At 47.1% G+C, this 16738-nt stretch overlaps 2 protein-coding genes across 2 annotated transcripts; both read left to right on the plus strand.

Moving 5' to 3' along the window:
• Positions 1 to 285: 285 nt before the first annotated feature.
• CKS1B (CDC28 protein kinase regulatory subunit 1B) lies at positions 286 to 4100 on the plus strand. The gene is made up of 3 exons (XM_087705113.1): positions 286 to 490; positions 1359 to 1486; positions 2838 to 4100. Exons 1-3 carry the CDS (start codon positions 432 to 434, stop codon positions 2888 to 2890), a joined length of 240 nt encoding a protein of 79 aa, XP_087561239.1. The 5' UTR covers positions 286 to 431; the 3' UTR covers positions 2891 to 4100.
• A 1547-nt stretch (positions 4101 to 5647) lies between these two features.
• On the plus strand, positions 5648 to 13479 carry FLAD1 (flavin adenine dinucleotide synthetase 1). Its single transcript, XM_087705114.1, has 8 exons — positions 5648 to 5699; positions 7686 to 7928; positions 8496 to 9258; positions 9804 to 9951; positions 11096 to 11194; positions 11521 to 11710; positions 12315 to 12388; positions 13083 to 13479. Exons 2-8 carry the CDS (start codon positions 7824 to 7826, stop codon positions 13216 to 13218), a joined length of 1515 nt encoding a protein of 504 aa, XP_087561240.1. The 5' UTR covers positions 5648 to 5699; positions 7686 to 7823; the 3' UTR covers positions 13219 to 13479.
• Positions 13480 to 16738: the final 3259 nt, after the last annotated feature.

A 16738-nucleotide genomic window follows, 5' to 3' on the forward strand; every position in this document is an offset into this window, starting at 1 on the left:
GAGGATGGAATATACGGCCTAAACTGGAAGAATGGGACTTGTAGTCCCCCCTCACAAGGTTGTGAGAACGGGACTGATGGGAGTTGTAGTTTGACAGACATAATGCGGGTGTCTGAGGTAATTCCGAGCTCAGCCAATCATGTTCCGCCACGTCTCAACAAGCGTCCTCCCCTCAGACCGTCCCACCCAATCAGCGTCGAAGGCGGAGGCTTTTGAAAAGCGGCGGTTCGGTGGAACTAGGCGAGGGGGAAAACCCGCGCGAGGCCGAGAAAGGGGCGCATGCGCAACGGCGGCCGGCGCCTCCCCCTATCCGTCTTCCTCCAACTGGCGCCGGCGAGCGCGGGGCTTCGGAGGCCGCCGGGAAACGTCGAGCCGCGGCTGGAGGGAGCGAGCCAGACGCCGCCAGCCGCCCCGCCGTCGCCTTCCCGATCATGACGCACAAGCAGATCTACTATTCGGATAAATACGACGACGAGGAATTCGAGTACCGGTGAGAAGGGGGCGGAGCCTGGCGTGATGGGCAGGCGCGAGGAGGCGGGGCGGGAGGTTTCCGCGGCGACGACACGGGAGGGGGCGTGGCTTGGGGAAAGGGGGCGGGGCGGGAGGCTGCTGCAACATTATTTTAGTATTTTTTGTTGAAACTTTTGTTATTCAAGGAATGATGTACATTTTTTTAAAAATCCAATAAAACTTTAAAAAAATTAAAATACAGGCTCCCCACAAAACTTTTTTTACAATAGAAAGCAAAAAAAAAAGATTAATGAACTGCATTTAAAAAAGTGTGCATTGTATTTTTAATCTTTTTTTTTAGAAGAAAAAACCCCTAATTTTCGACACCTCCCACAGTTGGGCTGTCAAATCAGTTTAAATGAATTAGCAGGATTAGATATTTTATCTCATTTTAATCCTGGCCTTTTTTGCTTTTGTAATCTCGATTTTATATTGGCTAATCGATGCATCATCACACACACACACACACCCTCCTTGCTTCAACTCTTTGAAAAGTCTTCTGGAAAATCCTTTTCTCCTTCCCCCCCCCCCTGCCCCCCAAAAAAGTCAGCCATTCTCCATTTGGGAATTACTTGGAGTCCATCCCCCATGGTCCCCAGCCTTTGGCTGTGGCTGATGGGAAGGGGGTGTGAGAGCCCTTTGACAGCAAATCCAGCTGAGGTTGAACAGAATTCGGGTCAAGAGGTTCCCCAGCAAGTTAAGAGGGGGCTGGATACGTTTGGTGGGACTACAAGTCCCATCACTCCTTCCTCCTCTTTGACCCACACACCCTCCCATGGGATTTTGTAGCTTGATCCGATGTTGATTGACCTCTTGCTCCTTCTCTTCCTCTTCCCTCGCCCTTGCAGACACGTCATGCTGCCCAAGGACATTGCCAAACTCGTCCCCAAGACCCATCTCATGTCCGAATCGGAGTGGCGGAACCTGGGCGTCCAGCAGAGCCAGGGTTGGGTCCATTACATGATCCACGAACCAGGTTGGGTGAAACCTCTCTGTCGCTTGGATCTTTTTCTTTTTTTAAAAAAAAAAATGATCTTAATACAAGCAATCCAATTGAACAGTGTGTTTAAAAAAAGGTTTAAAAAAAGGTTTAAAAAAGTTCTAGATTTGCCTTAAGATATGAAAACCAACTGGGTGCCAATCACTAGGGCATGTTGAGTTCTAGTATTCCATCCGCCAGTCAGTGCCGACTGGCGACTACCCGGAGGAGAGCCTTCTCTGTTGTGGCTCCGACACTATGGAACAATCTCCCCGTGGAGATTCGTACCCTCACCACCGTCCAGGCCTTCCGCACAGCCCTCAAGAACTGGCTAGCCCGTCAGGCCTGGGGCTAAGTCTATTTTCGCCCCTCCCGAATGTTGAGTGAATGTTGAGTTTTATTGTTTAATTTAATTTATTTTTGTTCACATTTCTTTTTGCACTGTCCTACACTCCCTTTCCTTTGTGATTGTAAGCCGCCCTGAGTCCCCTCAGGGAAAAGGGCGGCCTATAAATGTTCAATAAATCCTAAATCCTAAAATCTAGTCCCACCTTAGGCACGAAAGACAGCTGGGTGACTTTGGGCCAATCATCAGGAGATGGTGAATTCTAGTACTGTCTTAAGCATGAAAGCCAGCTAGGTGACTTTCGGCCAATCCCCAGGAGATGGTGAATTCTAGTACTGTCTTAAGCATGAAAGACAGCTGGGTGACTTTGGGCCAATCCCCAGGAGATGGTGAATTCTAGTCCCACTTTAGGTATGAAAGCAGGCTGGATGGCTGGGCCAATCACCAGGAAAGGGTGAGTTCTAGTCTCACCTTTGACACAAAAGCCAGCTAGGTGACCTTCGGCCAAGCACCAGGAGATGGTGAATTCTAGTACTGTCTTAAGCATGAAAGACAGCTAGGTGACTTTGGGCCAATCCCCAGGAGACAGAGAATCCTAGTCCCACTTTAGGTATGAAAGCAGGCTTGGTGACTGGGCCAATCACCAGGAGACTGGGAGTTCTAGTCCTGCCTTAGGCTCAAAATTTGTCTCAGCTCAGCCCACCTCACAGGATTGTTGTTGAGGGCGAGGAAACAAGAATAGATAAATGGATATATTTGCCATTTTGATTTACTGCTTAAAAAAAACAGGGGGGATGCAAATAAATAAAAACAAATTAAATTATTCCAAACTCGACTTTTGCCCAGCAATGCCGCGATTCTGGATCGCTCCCTCATTCAAGATCTGGTTATTTTCTGCATCTTGCCCCGCATAAAAACTGATCCGAGGGATTTGATTCCCGCTGGAGAAAAAAATCCAAGTTCACGGAATCTTATTCACGTGCCGTTTCTTTCCCTTTTCAGAGCCACACATCCTGCTTTTCCGAAGACCGCTGCCGAAAAAAGTTGAAAAATGACGGCATGTCCTTCTCCTTCTTCTTCTCTGTTTTCGATAGAAGCACCTTTTTTTGGAGAACAGTTGGCTCTTTTATCTCTTTATCGTGAAATTCCAAGAAATATTTTAAGATGCCGGTCCCAGAAAATACCTCTCAACGTAAATAAGCATCCAAGAAATATTGATTTTGCCTCCGATGTTTTATCCGGCTGAAGCCATCTTCAAAAACTACAACAACTTGACTTCTTTTTTTTTTAAAAAACAAAACATTTTTTAATACCGGCTGAAAGCTTGGCCCGCCCGAGAGGCCTAAATCATGTGAGGTTTTATTTCAATCTCTGGTCTTGCGAAACTTTGTTCTGCTCCGTTGTTCTTCAAACGTGCCTTTCCTTTTTAATCTTAATATTTCACCTTCTGCTTTAGAGCTTATAATAGGATTACTTTTGATACGATTGTTTTTTTTCCGGCTGGGTTAATAAAGAGTTAACATGCCAAGGATCATTTCTGCCTCCGTGTACCCCCCCGATTTTCTACGCTGTTTAAATAATCTTAACGTAACCTGGACATTGGGATATGTTGGGGGGGAAGGAGGAATCGTGTCACGGATTGAAAATTAGGAGGAAAATAATAAAACGTGTCGATGTAGCTACACTGGGGTGAAACAACCATTTGAGGTTTGAAGGATTAAAATTCAACTATGTTGTCTTCCAAAGAAAGCCATTCAGGACTTTAAACTTTGACCGGGGAGGGGGGTGGGTGTCTCTAAAAAAAATAAAATCAATAAAAATAGGCAATATTTAAGCTTCGGGTTCAATGGTCAAATGCAGCAACTTTTATCCATGTTGTAACCTCTCTTTACGAGTCAATATATAATCTATTGTGCCAAGAAATATTCTATACATATTCTCCTTCTTTTTCTTGTGCTTTCCTTTCTGTTTTTAAATTTTCCTTTCAGGACCTTTATTATTTTTAAAAAAAACTTTATTGATGGGAGCGTTTTCTGTTACTTGGGTTATGCTGGAACACAATTTTCCTAAAAGACCGTTTTAACTGCAGTTTATAATTGTGTTGTGCGTTTATTGTGTTACCTGGGGATAGGGATGGTTTTAAAAGGGTGCGAAAGAGCTGAACTCGCACACCAGTAACCTAAGCTTAATTAATTGTTTGTTTTCCTTTGATGGACTGATCCGAAGAGCTTTCCTGAACAGGAAATAAAGGTTGTTTATACGGAATTTGGGTCTGTTTATTTTTGCTTTTGAAAGCTATCCGTAGGGGGAATGTAGCCTACATTTCCAATTCTTAGACTCAGTGTAGTTTAAATAATGTAGGGCTGTGTGTAATAAATCCTCCGGGATTGGGAGGCCTATAAATCTCATAAATTAAATTAAATCGGGTGTTTGTGTAAAAGCTTCATATAGGCAATCCAGGGTGAAAAAACCAGCCTTGGCAGATTTATAATTTTTAAAAATAGAGGAGCATAAAAAGAAAGATGGCTGGGGAAGGAAAAAGAGCTTTTTTCTTTCCTTTTCTTCCTTCCCCTTCCCTTCATCCATTTCCCTCTTCCTTTCCCTTCCCTTCTTCATCCATTTCCTTCAGCCATTTACTTCCTACCATCTTTCTCGTCCCTTCTTCATTCATTTACTTCCCTCCCTTCTATCTTTCCCTCTCTTCCTTTCCCTTCCCTTCATCCATTTACTTCCTTTTCTTTCCTTCCTTTCCCTTCATTTACTTCACTCTCCTTCCTTTCCCTTCCCTTCTTCATTCATTTACTTCCCTCTCTTCCTTCCCCTTTCCTTCATCCATTTACTTCATTCTCTTTCCTTCCTTTCCCTTCCCTTCTTCATTCATTCACTTCCCTCCATTCTATCTTTCCCTCTCTTCCTTTTCCTTCCCATCATCCATTTACTTCTTTTTATTTCCTTCCATTCCCTTCTTCAACCATTTACTTCTTTTCATTTTTCCCTTCCCTTCCCTTCATCCATTTCCCTCCCTTCCCTTTTCATCGATTTACTTCCCTTCTTTATTTTCCCTTTTTCATCCATTACTTCCTTCCCTTCCTTCCATCTTTCCCTTCCCTTCTTCATTTACTTCTCTTCCTTTTTTTCTTCCTTTCTCTTCTTCAACCACTTCCTTCCATTTTCCCTTCCCTTCTTCATCCATTTACTCTTCTTTTCTTACTAGCCAAGTGTGATTGGACACCCAAGGGATTTCTCTCTGCCAAGCCAGCTTTAAGCAGAAATGACAATTTCCAACATTGCACATAATTCAGAAAAAAATTATATAATTTTATTATTATTATATGATAAACAATTTAATTGTGTGTGTGTGTGTGTGTATATATATATATATATATATATATATGTTATATTTGTGCTGATAAATAAATAAAGGGAGACTAGTATAGATCTATTTCAAGCTGACTTTAAATATATATACACACACACACATTTATATACAAACACACACACACACACACACACACATATATATATATATATATATATATATATATATATATATATATATATATATATATATATATATATATATATATATATATATATATATACACACATACATACATACATACATACATATATACACAAGGAAGCGCCGGGAGGCATGATGGGAACTGTAGTTTCCCGGGAGGCCTACAGCGTCGCTCTCTTGCAACACCGCCCACGCCTGTTGGCCAATCCGCGCTCCTTCCGTTCCCCGCCCCTTTCTCGCTAGACCAATAGCAAACGAGGCGGGCGGGTCTGGCAAGAAGAAACAGCCAATGGGCCAGCGATAGGCGGGGCTCCCGGGCAGTTACTTGAGCGAGGCTTGGGGTAAGTCGGGGGTGCGTGGGAATCCCCCGGGTTTTTGCTTGAAATGGTATCTCCCACCCTGTAGGTTTGGGGAAAGGGGGCTCCTGAGCATGGGCAGAGTGTCAAAGGCGCTTGGAAGCGAAGGCTTCTCTGTTTGGGGATTGCTTAAAGCAGGAAACTAGTATAAGGATGAATCATGGTCTTGGGTAGGTAAATAAATGCAGGTTTAGGGTGCGATCCAGTTTAGGAGGAGGATTGGAATGGGTTAATTCAACCAATCAATCAAAAAAGTGATTGAATTCAATCAACAACAACAACAATAGTAATTTATTATTACAGTCTTAGACCAGAACAAATCAAAGCGCAGTGTGTATATATACAGTTAAAAACTTCCAGTATAAAATAATACATAACAACTAAAATCTATAATAAGGAAGGGAAGGAGAAAAGAAAAGAAAAGAAAGAGAAAACGAGGTGGTGTCTTAGCAGGTGCGAAGGATGGTAAACAAAGCATTTTAAACTATACCTTATAACCTTCCAAAGGGAATAATAACAATATAAGAATGGCAAAGAAAAAGAACAATTATGTGAATGTATATCTATAATCTGTATGTAAGAGAATAAATGACAGTAAAAATATGAAGCATAATATAGGTAGATAATATTTGGTCGTAAGTAGCTAAGTTTAAATAAATAAAGAAATGTACATAAAAATGGATAACGAATAAGGAGATTATGAATGAAAGATAGAAATGTATAGAAAACTGCAAAGAAACCGATTCGGAACTGCGGTATGAAATACGATGGGACTTATTGTTCCTATGTTGTTTTTAAGTTAGGTGTTTGCTTTTGTTGACGTGCTTATGTGTTTAAAATAAAATAAAAAATTATCACATAAAATCTATAATAAAATCCAGTGTCAATTACTTGTTCTGGTCGCTGGTCTAAAACGGTAATAATAAATTGCTGTTGTTGTAATAGGAACAGTTTAATTCCATTTTAATTTGAATTGTCCATGTCAAGAGGGCGAATCTGCAACCTTTAGTACTTCCAAAGCGAGGAAAATAATCATAAATAAAGTAGAAACGTCCAGCCAAAACAAAACGATTATTATGTAATAATAATAATAATGATGATGTCTTTGTTCTTCTTTTGGCTGGCTTGTTTTCTTGCAGACGTTTCGTGATCAAACTAGGTAACGACATCAGGGCTAAACTGGAGGGGGGATCTGCAAGGGGGAGGAGGAGGAGTGGTGAAAGGAAGAGGAGGAAGGAGATGGAGGAGGAGGAATGTGGGGTCCTTGGTGCTCTCTGAGCTTGGCGATTTTTTTGCAGACGTTTCATGACCCAGCTAGGTAACATCATCAGTGCTGGAAGAGAGGGAGGGTTGTGGGCAAGGAGAGGAGGAGGTGAAGGGAGAAGAGGAGGAGGAGGAGAAGGAAAAAGAGGAGGAAGAGGAGGAAGAATATGGGGGTCCTTGGTGCTCTCTGAGCTTGGTGGTTTTCTTGCAGACGTTTCATAACCAAACTAGCTAACGACATCAGTCCTAGACTGGAAGTGGGGTGTATGAAACGGAGGAGGAGAAGGAGGAAGATATATGAGGTCCACAGTACTCTCTCAGCTTGAAGATGTTTCACGACCCAACTAGGTAACATCATCAGTCTCATACAAAGAAAACCCCATTCCTTTCTAACCCTGACAATGTTACCTAGCTGGGTCATGTTCTTCCTCCTCCTCTTCTCCCTCTTCTTCTTCTTCCTCCTCTTCTCAATTCCCCTCTCTTTTAGCATTGATGGTGTTACCTAGCTGGGTCCAGAAACGTCTGCAAGGAAACCACCCAGGTCAGAGAGCACTAAGGACCCCCCCTCATTTCAACCTTTAAGCTACAAACATTCTCCGTGATTTAAAATAATAACAATCCTGCAAGAATTTGGGGAGGGGGAGAGATAAATAGCTGCTACCAAGGGGCTTGTAATTTTCATTTCCAAGAGGGGGGGGGGCTTTGCAGGTAACGCAGCTTCACAAAACCCCGCCAAAGCTACCTTCAGAACTGGCAGCTTCCAAGGGCCGCTCGATCCTGCGCTGGAATCTTTGGCTCCGCAGGAACGTCGCGCCCGCCGGGAGCCCCAAGCGGTGGCTGCAAACGATGGCGACCCAGGTGGATGGGGAGAGTCCCAAAGACAAAGGGGGCACCCCCCAATCCGCAGCCGTGACCGCCGGCATCATCGTCATCGGAGACGAGATCTTAAAGGTGCGTGAACCATTCGCATAACCGGCGTACGCTTTGGGGAAACCGAGGCAAGCTTCAATCGGCGAATTCATCTATTCTCTCCCCCCCCCCAATAAATTCAATCTGGTGATCTACGCCGACTGATTAATTCATTTGTTCGATTTGCACCCTGCCTTTTCACACTGAAGTTTATCTAGCGTAGCCTGAGTATGTGTTTATCCCAATCTTCCCCTTGTGAAGTACCGCAAAGCCATTATCATGCCAACTCCACTGTGCTGTACAGTAGAAGCCGTTTTAAGGCACAACAGGCTGTATCTGAACAGAACTTGAATCCAAAATGCACACCATAACGCTGTTCCCTTCCCACCAAAGATGGTCCTTGTTTTTCTACTTGCATTTTTTACGTGCTTTCGAACTGCTAGGTTGGCAGAAACTCGGACAACTCACAGGAGCTCGCTCCGTTATGGAACTGCCGACTGTTCTGATCGACAAGCTCAGCATCTTAGCCACTGAGCCACTGCGTCCCATGATGATGATTATCCTTCTAATAATATCTCTCCTTTTTTGGGGGGGGTCTTTTCTTTTCAGGGATTCACACAAGATACCAATTCTTTTTACATGTGCCGAAAACTCCGCTCGCTGGGGGTGAAGGTGGCCAAGATCTCTGTGGTGCCCGACCAGGTGGAGGCCATAGCCACCGAGGTGAAATCTTTTGCTGACACATTCACGTACGTTTTGACGTCAGGAGGCATTGGCCCCACGCACGACGATGTCACCTTTGAAGCGGTGGCAAAAGCCTTCGGGGAGAAAATCCAACCGCATCCGGAGATGGTGGAGCTGGTCAAGAAATTTTTCGGCCAGCAGTCCAAGCCCGAAAGCCCTAACATGAAGCTGGCTTGCGTCCCCGAATCGTCTCTTCTCAATTACGGGGTGGACGAGAAGACGGGACGTACACTCCCGTACCCGCTCATCAGCGTCCGGAATGTCTACATTTTCCCAGGGATCCCCTCGTTAATGAAACGGGCCCTGGACGGTCTCGAACATCTCTTCCGGAACGAGAAGACCCAGTTTTACATGCGGGAGATCTACGTCAACGTGGAAGAAACGCGGATCGCGTCGGTGCTGAACGACACCAACGGCAAATTCTGGCCTCGCACCAACCTGGGCTCGTACCCGGATTGGGTCAGCAACTACCACCGCGTGAAGCTGATCCTGGACTCGGATTCGGAGGCTGACCTGGACGAGGCGCACGCTTTCCTGATGGCGAACTTGCCCCGTGGGGTGGTGGTACCTTTGATAGCGGATCCGGTCTCCCGGGCCTCTACGGATGTCTACGGTTTGGCTGAGTCCGGTAGGTAGCCTTGTCCCCCCGCATGGATTATACTGAGTATGATAAGTAGTCCTATCCACCCTCCGGCAGGCGAATCAGAGGAGTAGGCGGCGGTATGAGAGTCAGGATCAGCATCCAGGCAACCAAGGGGAAAGAGGGAATGGAGCTAGCAGAGAGAGAGAGAGACAGAGGCGCAGCCTGGGACGTCCATCAGCCCTCAGATGGCGAGTCAAAAGCCCCCAGGTCTGGAGGTGGCTGATGAGGAAGAGGAGGGACAGCTGAGTTCATTGCCTGACATAGAAAGCAGAGGAGAGGAGAGCAATGGAAATCTATGGGCCGGTCCTTGGGACGGAAGAGCCACCGCTGCTAGATAAGGCCCATCCTAGCTCGGGGGATAAAAGGCAGGGGGCTGAAATGAATAGGTGTGGCGAGGGGAACCTTTACCTTTTCTGGCGGTCATAAGTTGAGGACTGTTTGTATAAATCAGCTACCCAGGGGGCCGCTGGGATTTCGGACCTTGTCAATCATGATTTTACTCACGGATGCCTCCTCCTCCCTACCTGCAGGTTCTCCTCTTGGCCAGAAGGTGGCAGCGTCACTCAGGACCATCGAAGAAGGCTTGGAGAGCTACAGTCTCTCCAAAATCTGCATTGGTTTTAACGGCGGGAAGGATTGCACCGCCTTGTTGCACCTCTCTTACGCCGTCGTGCAAAGGTGCCTCGCTTTCGACCCCGCTTTGGCACAAAGTCACCCAGGGATACGAAACTAGCCTCCCGTAGAGTCGCGCTTAAATTTTTTTTTTTTTAAATTAAAATTGTACTACACGCTTTAAAAAGGGGAATGCATGTTTCTAGTCCTCATTGTTGACTCCGAGGCCAATTTTGCCTGCGAAGCTCCCAAGTTCAATCTTTTGCTGGAGGGCTTAATCCAGGAAGTTAAAATTATGGTCAAAGGTAGTCCTCAATTTACGGCCATTCGTTTAAGGGACCAAAGATAACAACGGCGCCGAAAAATGAGACCGATGGCCCTTTTTTCCCCACGCTTACGACCGTAAGCAGTATCCCCACGCGAACGAAATTTAGACGCTTGGCAGCTGGCTCATATTTACGACGGCCACAGCATCCCCCATGTGTGTGTGTGTGTGTGTGTGTGTGTGTGTGTGTGTGTGACCCCCTTTTGCAACCTTTTTGACGAATAAAATCAAGGGGGAAGCCAGATTCACTTAACAACCGGGGCTAGAAAGCTCGTGAGTTGAGGCAAAACTCACTTCACAAGTGTCTCACTCAACCACAGAAATTTCTGGGGCTCGATTGCCGTCGTAAATCCGGGACCACTTATGTTCGGGCTGCCTTTTTGGTGGGTAAACCTGGTGGATTAACGTTCCCCCGACACCCGGGGATGATGGGTGTTGTTTTCCACCTTTAGCGATAGGAGAACCTGGGCCCAACTCTCATCCCGACGCTTCTTAGCTACCTCAAACTGACGACAATTCATTTAGCGACCGTCCGAGTGAGTTGTCTGGGATTAGAGGCCCCTTGACAGTCAAGCTAGCTCTCGAGGCAGGACGTTGCTCATTTTTGGGTCAAAGAGCCAAGGTGGCGCAGTGGTTAAATGCAGCACTGCAGGCTACTGCTAGATCAGCAGGTCAGCGGTTCAAATCTCACCGGCTCAGGGTTGACTCAGCCTTCCATCCTTCCGAGGTGGGTAAAATGAGGACCCAGATTGTTGGGGGCAATATGCTGACTCTCTGTAAACCGCTTAGAGAGGCCTGAAAGGCCTATGAAGCGGTATATAAGTCTACTGCTATTGCTATTGCTATTTTTCCTTTTCTAAAAAACCATTTTTCGCTTCTCCGCAGGCGATATCCCGAGAAATTGAAGCAGCTGCAGGTTCTCTACATCCGTACGGTCCTTCCTTTCCCCGAAATGGAAGAATTTATTCAAGAGACGTCTCGGAGGTAGGCACCCGTTCTTCCTTTGGTGATGCCACACCAGGGGAAAATCTTCGGCCGCCTTGATTTTCATCCCAAAAACCAATCTGGTTTGAAAAAATCAATGCCAAATTGAATTTGTGCCAGCCACATTCTCGCAGCCCTAAAAAAAGAAGCAATGGCAAAAAATCCCCAAATCAACGGCTGGGACTCCTCCACGCAGTGTCCAAGAATCGGAAGCAATTAAAAAAAAATATAGGGTCCATTAATCCCACAAGGAGCGGATTCGGAACACGGATCCGTGCCGAATTTGACGATTTCCCCTCTGAATCTTCCCGCGATTTTTCCGGCAGGTACAACCTTCACATTTGTGTAGTCCATGGGAATATCAAAGAAGCTTTGGGGATCCTGAAGGGACAGCAGCCGGATCTGGAGGCCGTGCTGATGGGCACCCGCCGGACGGACCCATATTCCCGCTCCCTGAAACCCTTCTGCATGACGGACCCCGAATGGCCACAGTACATGCGTGTCTGCCCTCTGCTGGTGAGTCCTGCTTTAACAGCTCTTTTAATAGTCTTCTTCAACATTTTAATTCATACGTGCCAGTTTAATTTTTAACTCTGAAAAGGTAAAGGTTCCCCTTGCGCATACGTGCCAGTCGTTCCTGACTCTAGGGGGGCGCTGCTCATCTCCGTTTCAAAGCCGAAGAGCCAGCGCTATCCGAAGACGTCTCCGTGGTCATGTGGCCGGCATGATTCAATGCCGGAGGTGCATGGAACACTGTTCCCTTCCCACCAAAGGTGGTTCCTATTTTCCTACTTTTATTTACCTGCTTTCGAACTGCTAGATGGGCAGAAGCTGGGACAAGTCACGGGAGCTCACTCCGTTACGCGGCGCTGGGGATTCGAACCGCCGAACTGCCGACTTTTCTGATCGACGAGCTCAGCGTCTCAGCCCCTGAGCGACCGCGTATAGTTCTCTTAATTCTAATAGGCTCTTGTTAATTTTTGAGGACACGTTCAAAAACCAAACTAAATATTGCACGCAGTCCTCGACTTACGACCAGAATTTGGACGGGAACGTCCATGCTGTGAAGGTTGTAAGAGTCTGCGAAATATCCTCCTTAATTCTCTCGTTTGGTGCTTAGGACTGGACTTACCACGATATATGGCGTTTCCTTCGCAGTCTTTATATCCCGTATTGCATTCTCTACGACAAGGGGTAAGTGCGATGATATCTTTAATTTTTATCTAATTCGGGAGGGGGGGATATGTTTACAGGTGTATTTGCGCGAGGAAATATTCTAGGAAGCTATTAAAAGGCCAGGCGGGTTTAAGATTTGAGGGTAGGGAGAAGAAGAGAGAGAGAAAAGGGACTTAGGACCCCGTCGTCCCTTGCGGGATGGAGTCTTAGACAACTGAATGGAGCTGGGTGTTTCATGGCCCGATGCCTTTCCAATCGCCAGAGCGGAGTTTTTTTTATTCAGCAGATTTATTCTCATTGTGCCTCTACCCGTGATCGAACTCACAAGCCTCCTGATTGTGAGGCGAGAGGCTCCACCATTAGGCCACCTCTCAGCATCTCCATATCGGCGGGATTAAAATGCGCACGTTTGGCAACCGATTCATATTTATGACGGCAAGCCAAGTCTCCAGGGAAGCAGGATTCGCTTAACAACCATGTTCCTTCCTTAACACCTGCACTGACCCCCTTAGCAACGGTGGCCAGGGAGGTCGTAAAATGAGGCAAAACCCGCTCGGCGACTGTCTAACTTAGTGATGGAGATTTGGGGCTCGACGTCATAAGTCGAGGCCTACTTGTACCGTGTATATCATGAGGTTGATCAGTTCTGGATAGAAAATGTGGGATTTTATTTTGTTTGTTATGTCTTCCTTTTGGTTTAATGTTTCGGCAGTTACACCTCGCTGGGGAGCATGAGTAACACCCACAAAAACCAAGCGTTGCGTTACAGAAACGCACAAGGCCAAGAATCCTACCGGCCGGCTTACGAGTTGGAAGACGAGAAAGAAGAACGCATCTGTCGCCATTGAAACCCCGGATCGCGTCTGTAGCCAGCAATGCTGGTTTTAAGCAAGGCCTGGGGGGGGGGAAAGAAGTGAACTTTTCAAAGAAAGTTTTATCGGCGTCGTAAAACGGAACGCGTAGGTGAGGGGCCGTCCTTGGATTGGTCTAGTCCTGTTGGCATCTTTCGAACTGCGGATCGTATTCCGCAAACAGAGCGTGTTTCTGATATTTTCCATTTTCTGTGTGTTGGAATAAAAAATTGGGTGTTTTTTTCCCCCCAATTCTCACCGGTCTTCCCTTCTCCTCATTTTACTGTGATTGAAACAAATCAAAAGGATTATATTATTATTATTATTATTATTTCTTTTATTCATTATACATGAAACTCAGTCAACTGAACATTCAAAAATGTATCACAAATACCACTGACTGGTGCTAATGGTTGATACTGGTTGCTGCCAGCATCCTAGCTACCAACCAAGTTCCTTCTTAAAATATATTATTATACAATTGTATATATTATCATTATTATACAATTGTATCACAGCGGCCAGTTGTTTCGCCGGATTTGGCATTGGTTACTAGTCGGGCCCCACCCAGGGGCCTAGGACGTTGTAACGTATTTTCATAATATGCGTGCAGATCCAAGCAGTGCGGCTTTTTGCATTTGACTGATGGCGATTTTGTCAATTTTTTAACTATTTTAAATGTAATTCCAGTGCTTTTGGAATAGCACCCAGTGTGCCAATTACCACTGGAATTACCACTGCTGGTTTGTGCCATAGTCGTTGAATTTCGATTTTTAAGTCCTGGTATTTCGCAATTTTTTCACGTTCCTTCTCGTCGACCCTGCTATCACCTGGTATTGCGATGTCTATGATTGTGACCTTATTTTTCTCAACCAGTGTGATGTCTGGTGTATTATGCGCCAGTATTTTGTCCGTTTGTATGCGAAAATCCCACAAGATCTTGACCATCTGATTTTCGGTGACTTTTTCAGGCTGATGTTCCCACCAGTTTGTTGCTGTTTTAATATTATTATTGTTGTTGTTATTTCTTTTATTCATTAAACATGAAACTCAGTCAACTGAACATTCAAAAATGCATCACAAATACCACTGACTGGTGCTAATGGTTGATACTGGTTGCTGCCAGCATCCTAGGTATCAACCAAGGACCCTCTTAAAATATACGATGTTCCGAGTAGCACCATTTTTTTTGCAGTCCCGCTGGTGTTATTTATTGCAGGAAGCTGCAATTTCTTGATGCGTATATTATTATTTAAAAAAACATCAGATAAAACCTACCATATCAAAATACAACACACCAAAGCAGTGGGTTTTTGTTTTTTTTGGAACCCACAAGTGATCCTTAAAAAAACCTATAGCTGATCATCGGGGACCAAAAGGATGATCTGAATTTCTTAGCCAGAGTTGGCAATTTTTGAAATGGCTGGATTTCCACTCCCAGAATTCCCCAAATCCAGCCCGGGGGTTTCTTTCCCTCCCCCACTCCCCCCCCCACACACCCCTCAACCGTGGGAAATATGGGAGCAGAGCCTCCCTGTCCAAGAGCAGTCTACCTGGGTCAGGAAGTGCAGGCAATCTTAGGCGCGCCCTTGGCGGCTTCCTTTGAGCTCCTCGGTGCGGCTCCCTCCTTCCTTCACAAGCCCCCCCCCCTGCCCCCCTCCATCCCGGCCCCATTGCAAAGCCGCTTCCCCATTCCTGACTCCGGCGTCCCGGCTCCTCTCCGTCTCGGTTTTTCTTTTTTTTTCCTTTTTGCAAGCAGTTTCCTGCTTCCCTTGATAAGATCCTGTCCGCCTCCACTAAGCTCAGCCCGACTGGGGCCGGCGCCAGGGGTCACCCCGTGGCCAGCACTCCCCGCTCCTACCCACCCCCGGCTACTAAGGACCGAGCCAGGCTGGGGAGCCCCTCCCCACTTCCCTGCCCGCAAGAGCCAGTTTTCTGTTCTCGTGCGCTTCTGGAGAGCTGGGGCGCAGAGCGCACGGAGGGGCAGGGCAATTCCTTTTGAAATGCTGGCTTTGGCAATGGGAGGGGGGGCTCCCACTTCCCTCCCCCTCCTGCCCCCCAAGAGCCAGCTTCCACCGAGTTCAAATCAGATCTGGGTAGGTGGCACTCCTTGGGATGCTCCGTGCGTTTTGGAGAGCTAGGGCGCACGCAGGAAAAAGGGCAATCCCCTTTGAGATGCTGGTTTTGAAAATGGGGAGGGGGGCTCTCACTTCCCTCCCCTCCTGCCCCCAAGAGCCAGGTTTCTCCGGCGGAGGGAAGGAGGCTCAGGTCTGGGTGGGTGGCAACTCCTTTGGATGCATTTTGGAGAGGTAGGGCGCACGCAGGGGAAGGGTAATCCCCTTTGAGACGCTGGTTTTGACAATAGGGGGTCTCTCACTTCCCTCCCCCTCCTGCCCCCAAGAGTCAGCTTTCCCCTGGGGGGGACAAGGGGGGGTTTCAGATCAGATCTAAGTGCGTGGCACTCCTTTGGATACCCCGGGCGCGCCGTGCGTTTTGGAGAGCTAGGGCGCAAGCAAGGGAAGGGTAATTCCCTTTGAGATGCTGGCTTTGGCAATGGGGATGGGGGGGGCGCGCTGATTTTGCTAGCCGGACGCGGAGAGGGGGCGGGTGGGAAGCGACGTCCCAGCCTTGTGCCTTGCTGGCGCCAAACGCCGCTGGCTCGGTCCTGGGATCCCGAGCCGCGCGGCGCCAGCGCAATCTCTCCTATCTCTTGGGGGAAGTTGGAAGAGGAAGTCGGGGAAGATAGCGCGGGCCGCAGCCGCGGAGCGAACGCCCTGGCTTCTTAAAGGGACAGCCTCGCTGATCTTTGGGAAGCCCCGTCCCCTCTCTATCCCTTTTGGCAGGGGAGACCCCCCCCCCAAGAAGACCCCATGTTTAGAAGAGGAAAAAAAAACCTTGAAAACTCGGTTGGATTCCTGTCTCCCTACAGAAAAGGGGGAAAATTGTGGCAGGTGGTACTTTCCCCCCCACACCTTTGGTTCTACTCCAGTCAAAGCAGAAACAGGACCTTGAGGACTAGAAACCTAGCTTGGCTGGTGAAATGGTTCCGGGGCTCCAAAGAGAGCTAGGAACGATGGGAAAGTGTGGTCTCTCCACCCACCCCCCAATTATCCATATCTGTAACCAGAGGAGACTGGTTGCATCTCTAGGACTGCCTAATGGGGTGCGCGGGCTTTGATTCTTCCCCTTCTTTGGGGCGGGGGGGGGCATCAGGGGAGGGTGTCAGAGGGGCAAAGTGAGAACAACCCAGGATGAAGATTAAATGTTGGCTTGCTACCAGCCCGGGAACATAGCTTGCTTCCTTGTTCCTTTTGAGGGACATGCAGTGATTTGCCGTGGCTAACTGCACTTGTGTGCCCCAGAATTAAGACATTGGGGGGGGGGTCACAGGGTGGGGGGGAATTTAAGGGGGCACAACCACAACGGGCATCCTTCTTCCATCCAGCCTATTCATCTGAGCCCAGCGCAAGGAGTTTGCAGCTTCAACGCTGGGGTGGCAGAAGGAAGGAGGCACCAG

The sequence above is a fragment of the Thamnophis sirtalis genome, unplaced genomic scaffold (genome assembly GCF_051295495.1).
Source record: "Thamnophis sirtalis isolate CommonGarterSnake01/CBP01778 unplaced genomic scaffold, rThaSir2_p1.2 scaffold_2, whole genome shotgun sequence".
NCBI classification, from domain to species: Eukaryota; Metazoa; Chordata; class Lepidosauria; order Squamata; family Natricidae; genus Thamnophis; species Thamnophis sirtalis.

What these genes read in the sequence shown, in the direction of transcription:
- CKS1B (XM_087705113.1), top strand. Translation starts at nt 432, where the DNA reads ATGACGCACAAGCAGATCTACTATTCGGATAAATACGACGACGAGGAA. An exon ending in GACGAGGAATTCGAGTACCG is followed by an intron (nt 491 to 1,358) that starts GTGAGAAGGGGG and finishes TCGCCCTTGCAG; the next exon opens with ACACGTCATGCTGCCCAAGG. An exon ending in TTACATGATCCACGAACCAG is followed by an intron (nt 1,487 to 2,837) that starts GTTGGGTGAAAC and finishes TTCCCTTTTCAG; the next exon opens with AGCCACACATCCTGCTTTTC.
- FLAD1 (XM_087705114.1), top strand. Translation starts at nt 7,824, where the DNA reads ATGGCGACCCAGGTGGATGGGGAGAGTCCCAAAGACAAAGGGGGCACC. An exon ending in CTACGGTTTGGCTGAGTCCG is followed by an intron (nt 9,259 to 9,803) that starts GTAGGTAGCCTT and finishes CCCTACCTGCAG; the next exon opens with GTTCTCCTCTTGGCCAGAAG. An exon ending in TCTTACGCCGTCGTGCAAAG is followed by an intron (nt 9,952 to 11,095) that starts GTGCCTCGCTTT and finishes GCTTCTCCGCAG; the next exon opens with GCGATATCCCGAGAAATTGA.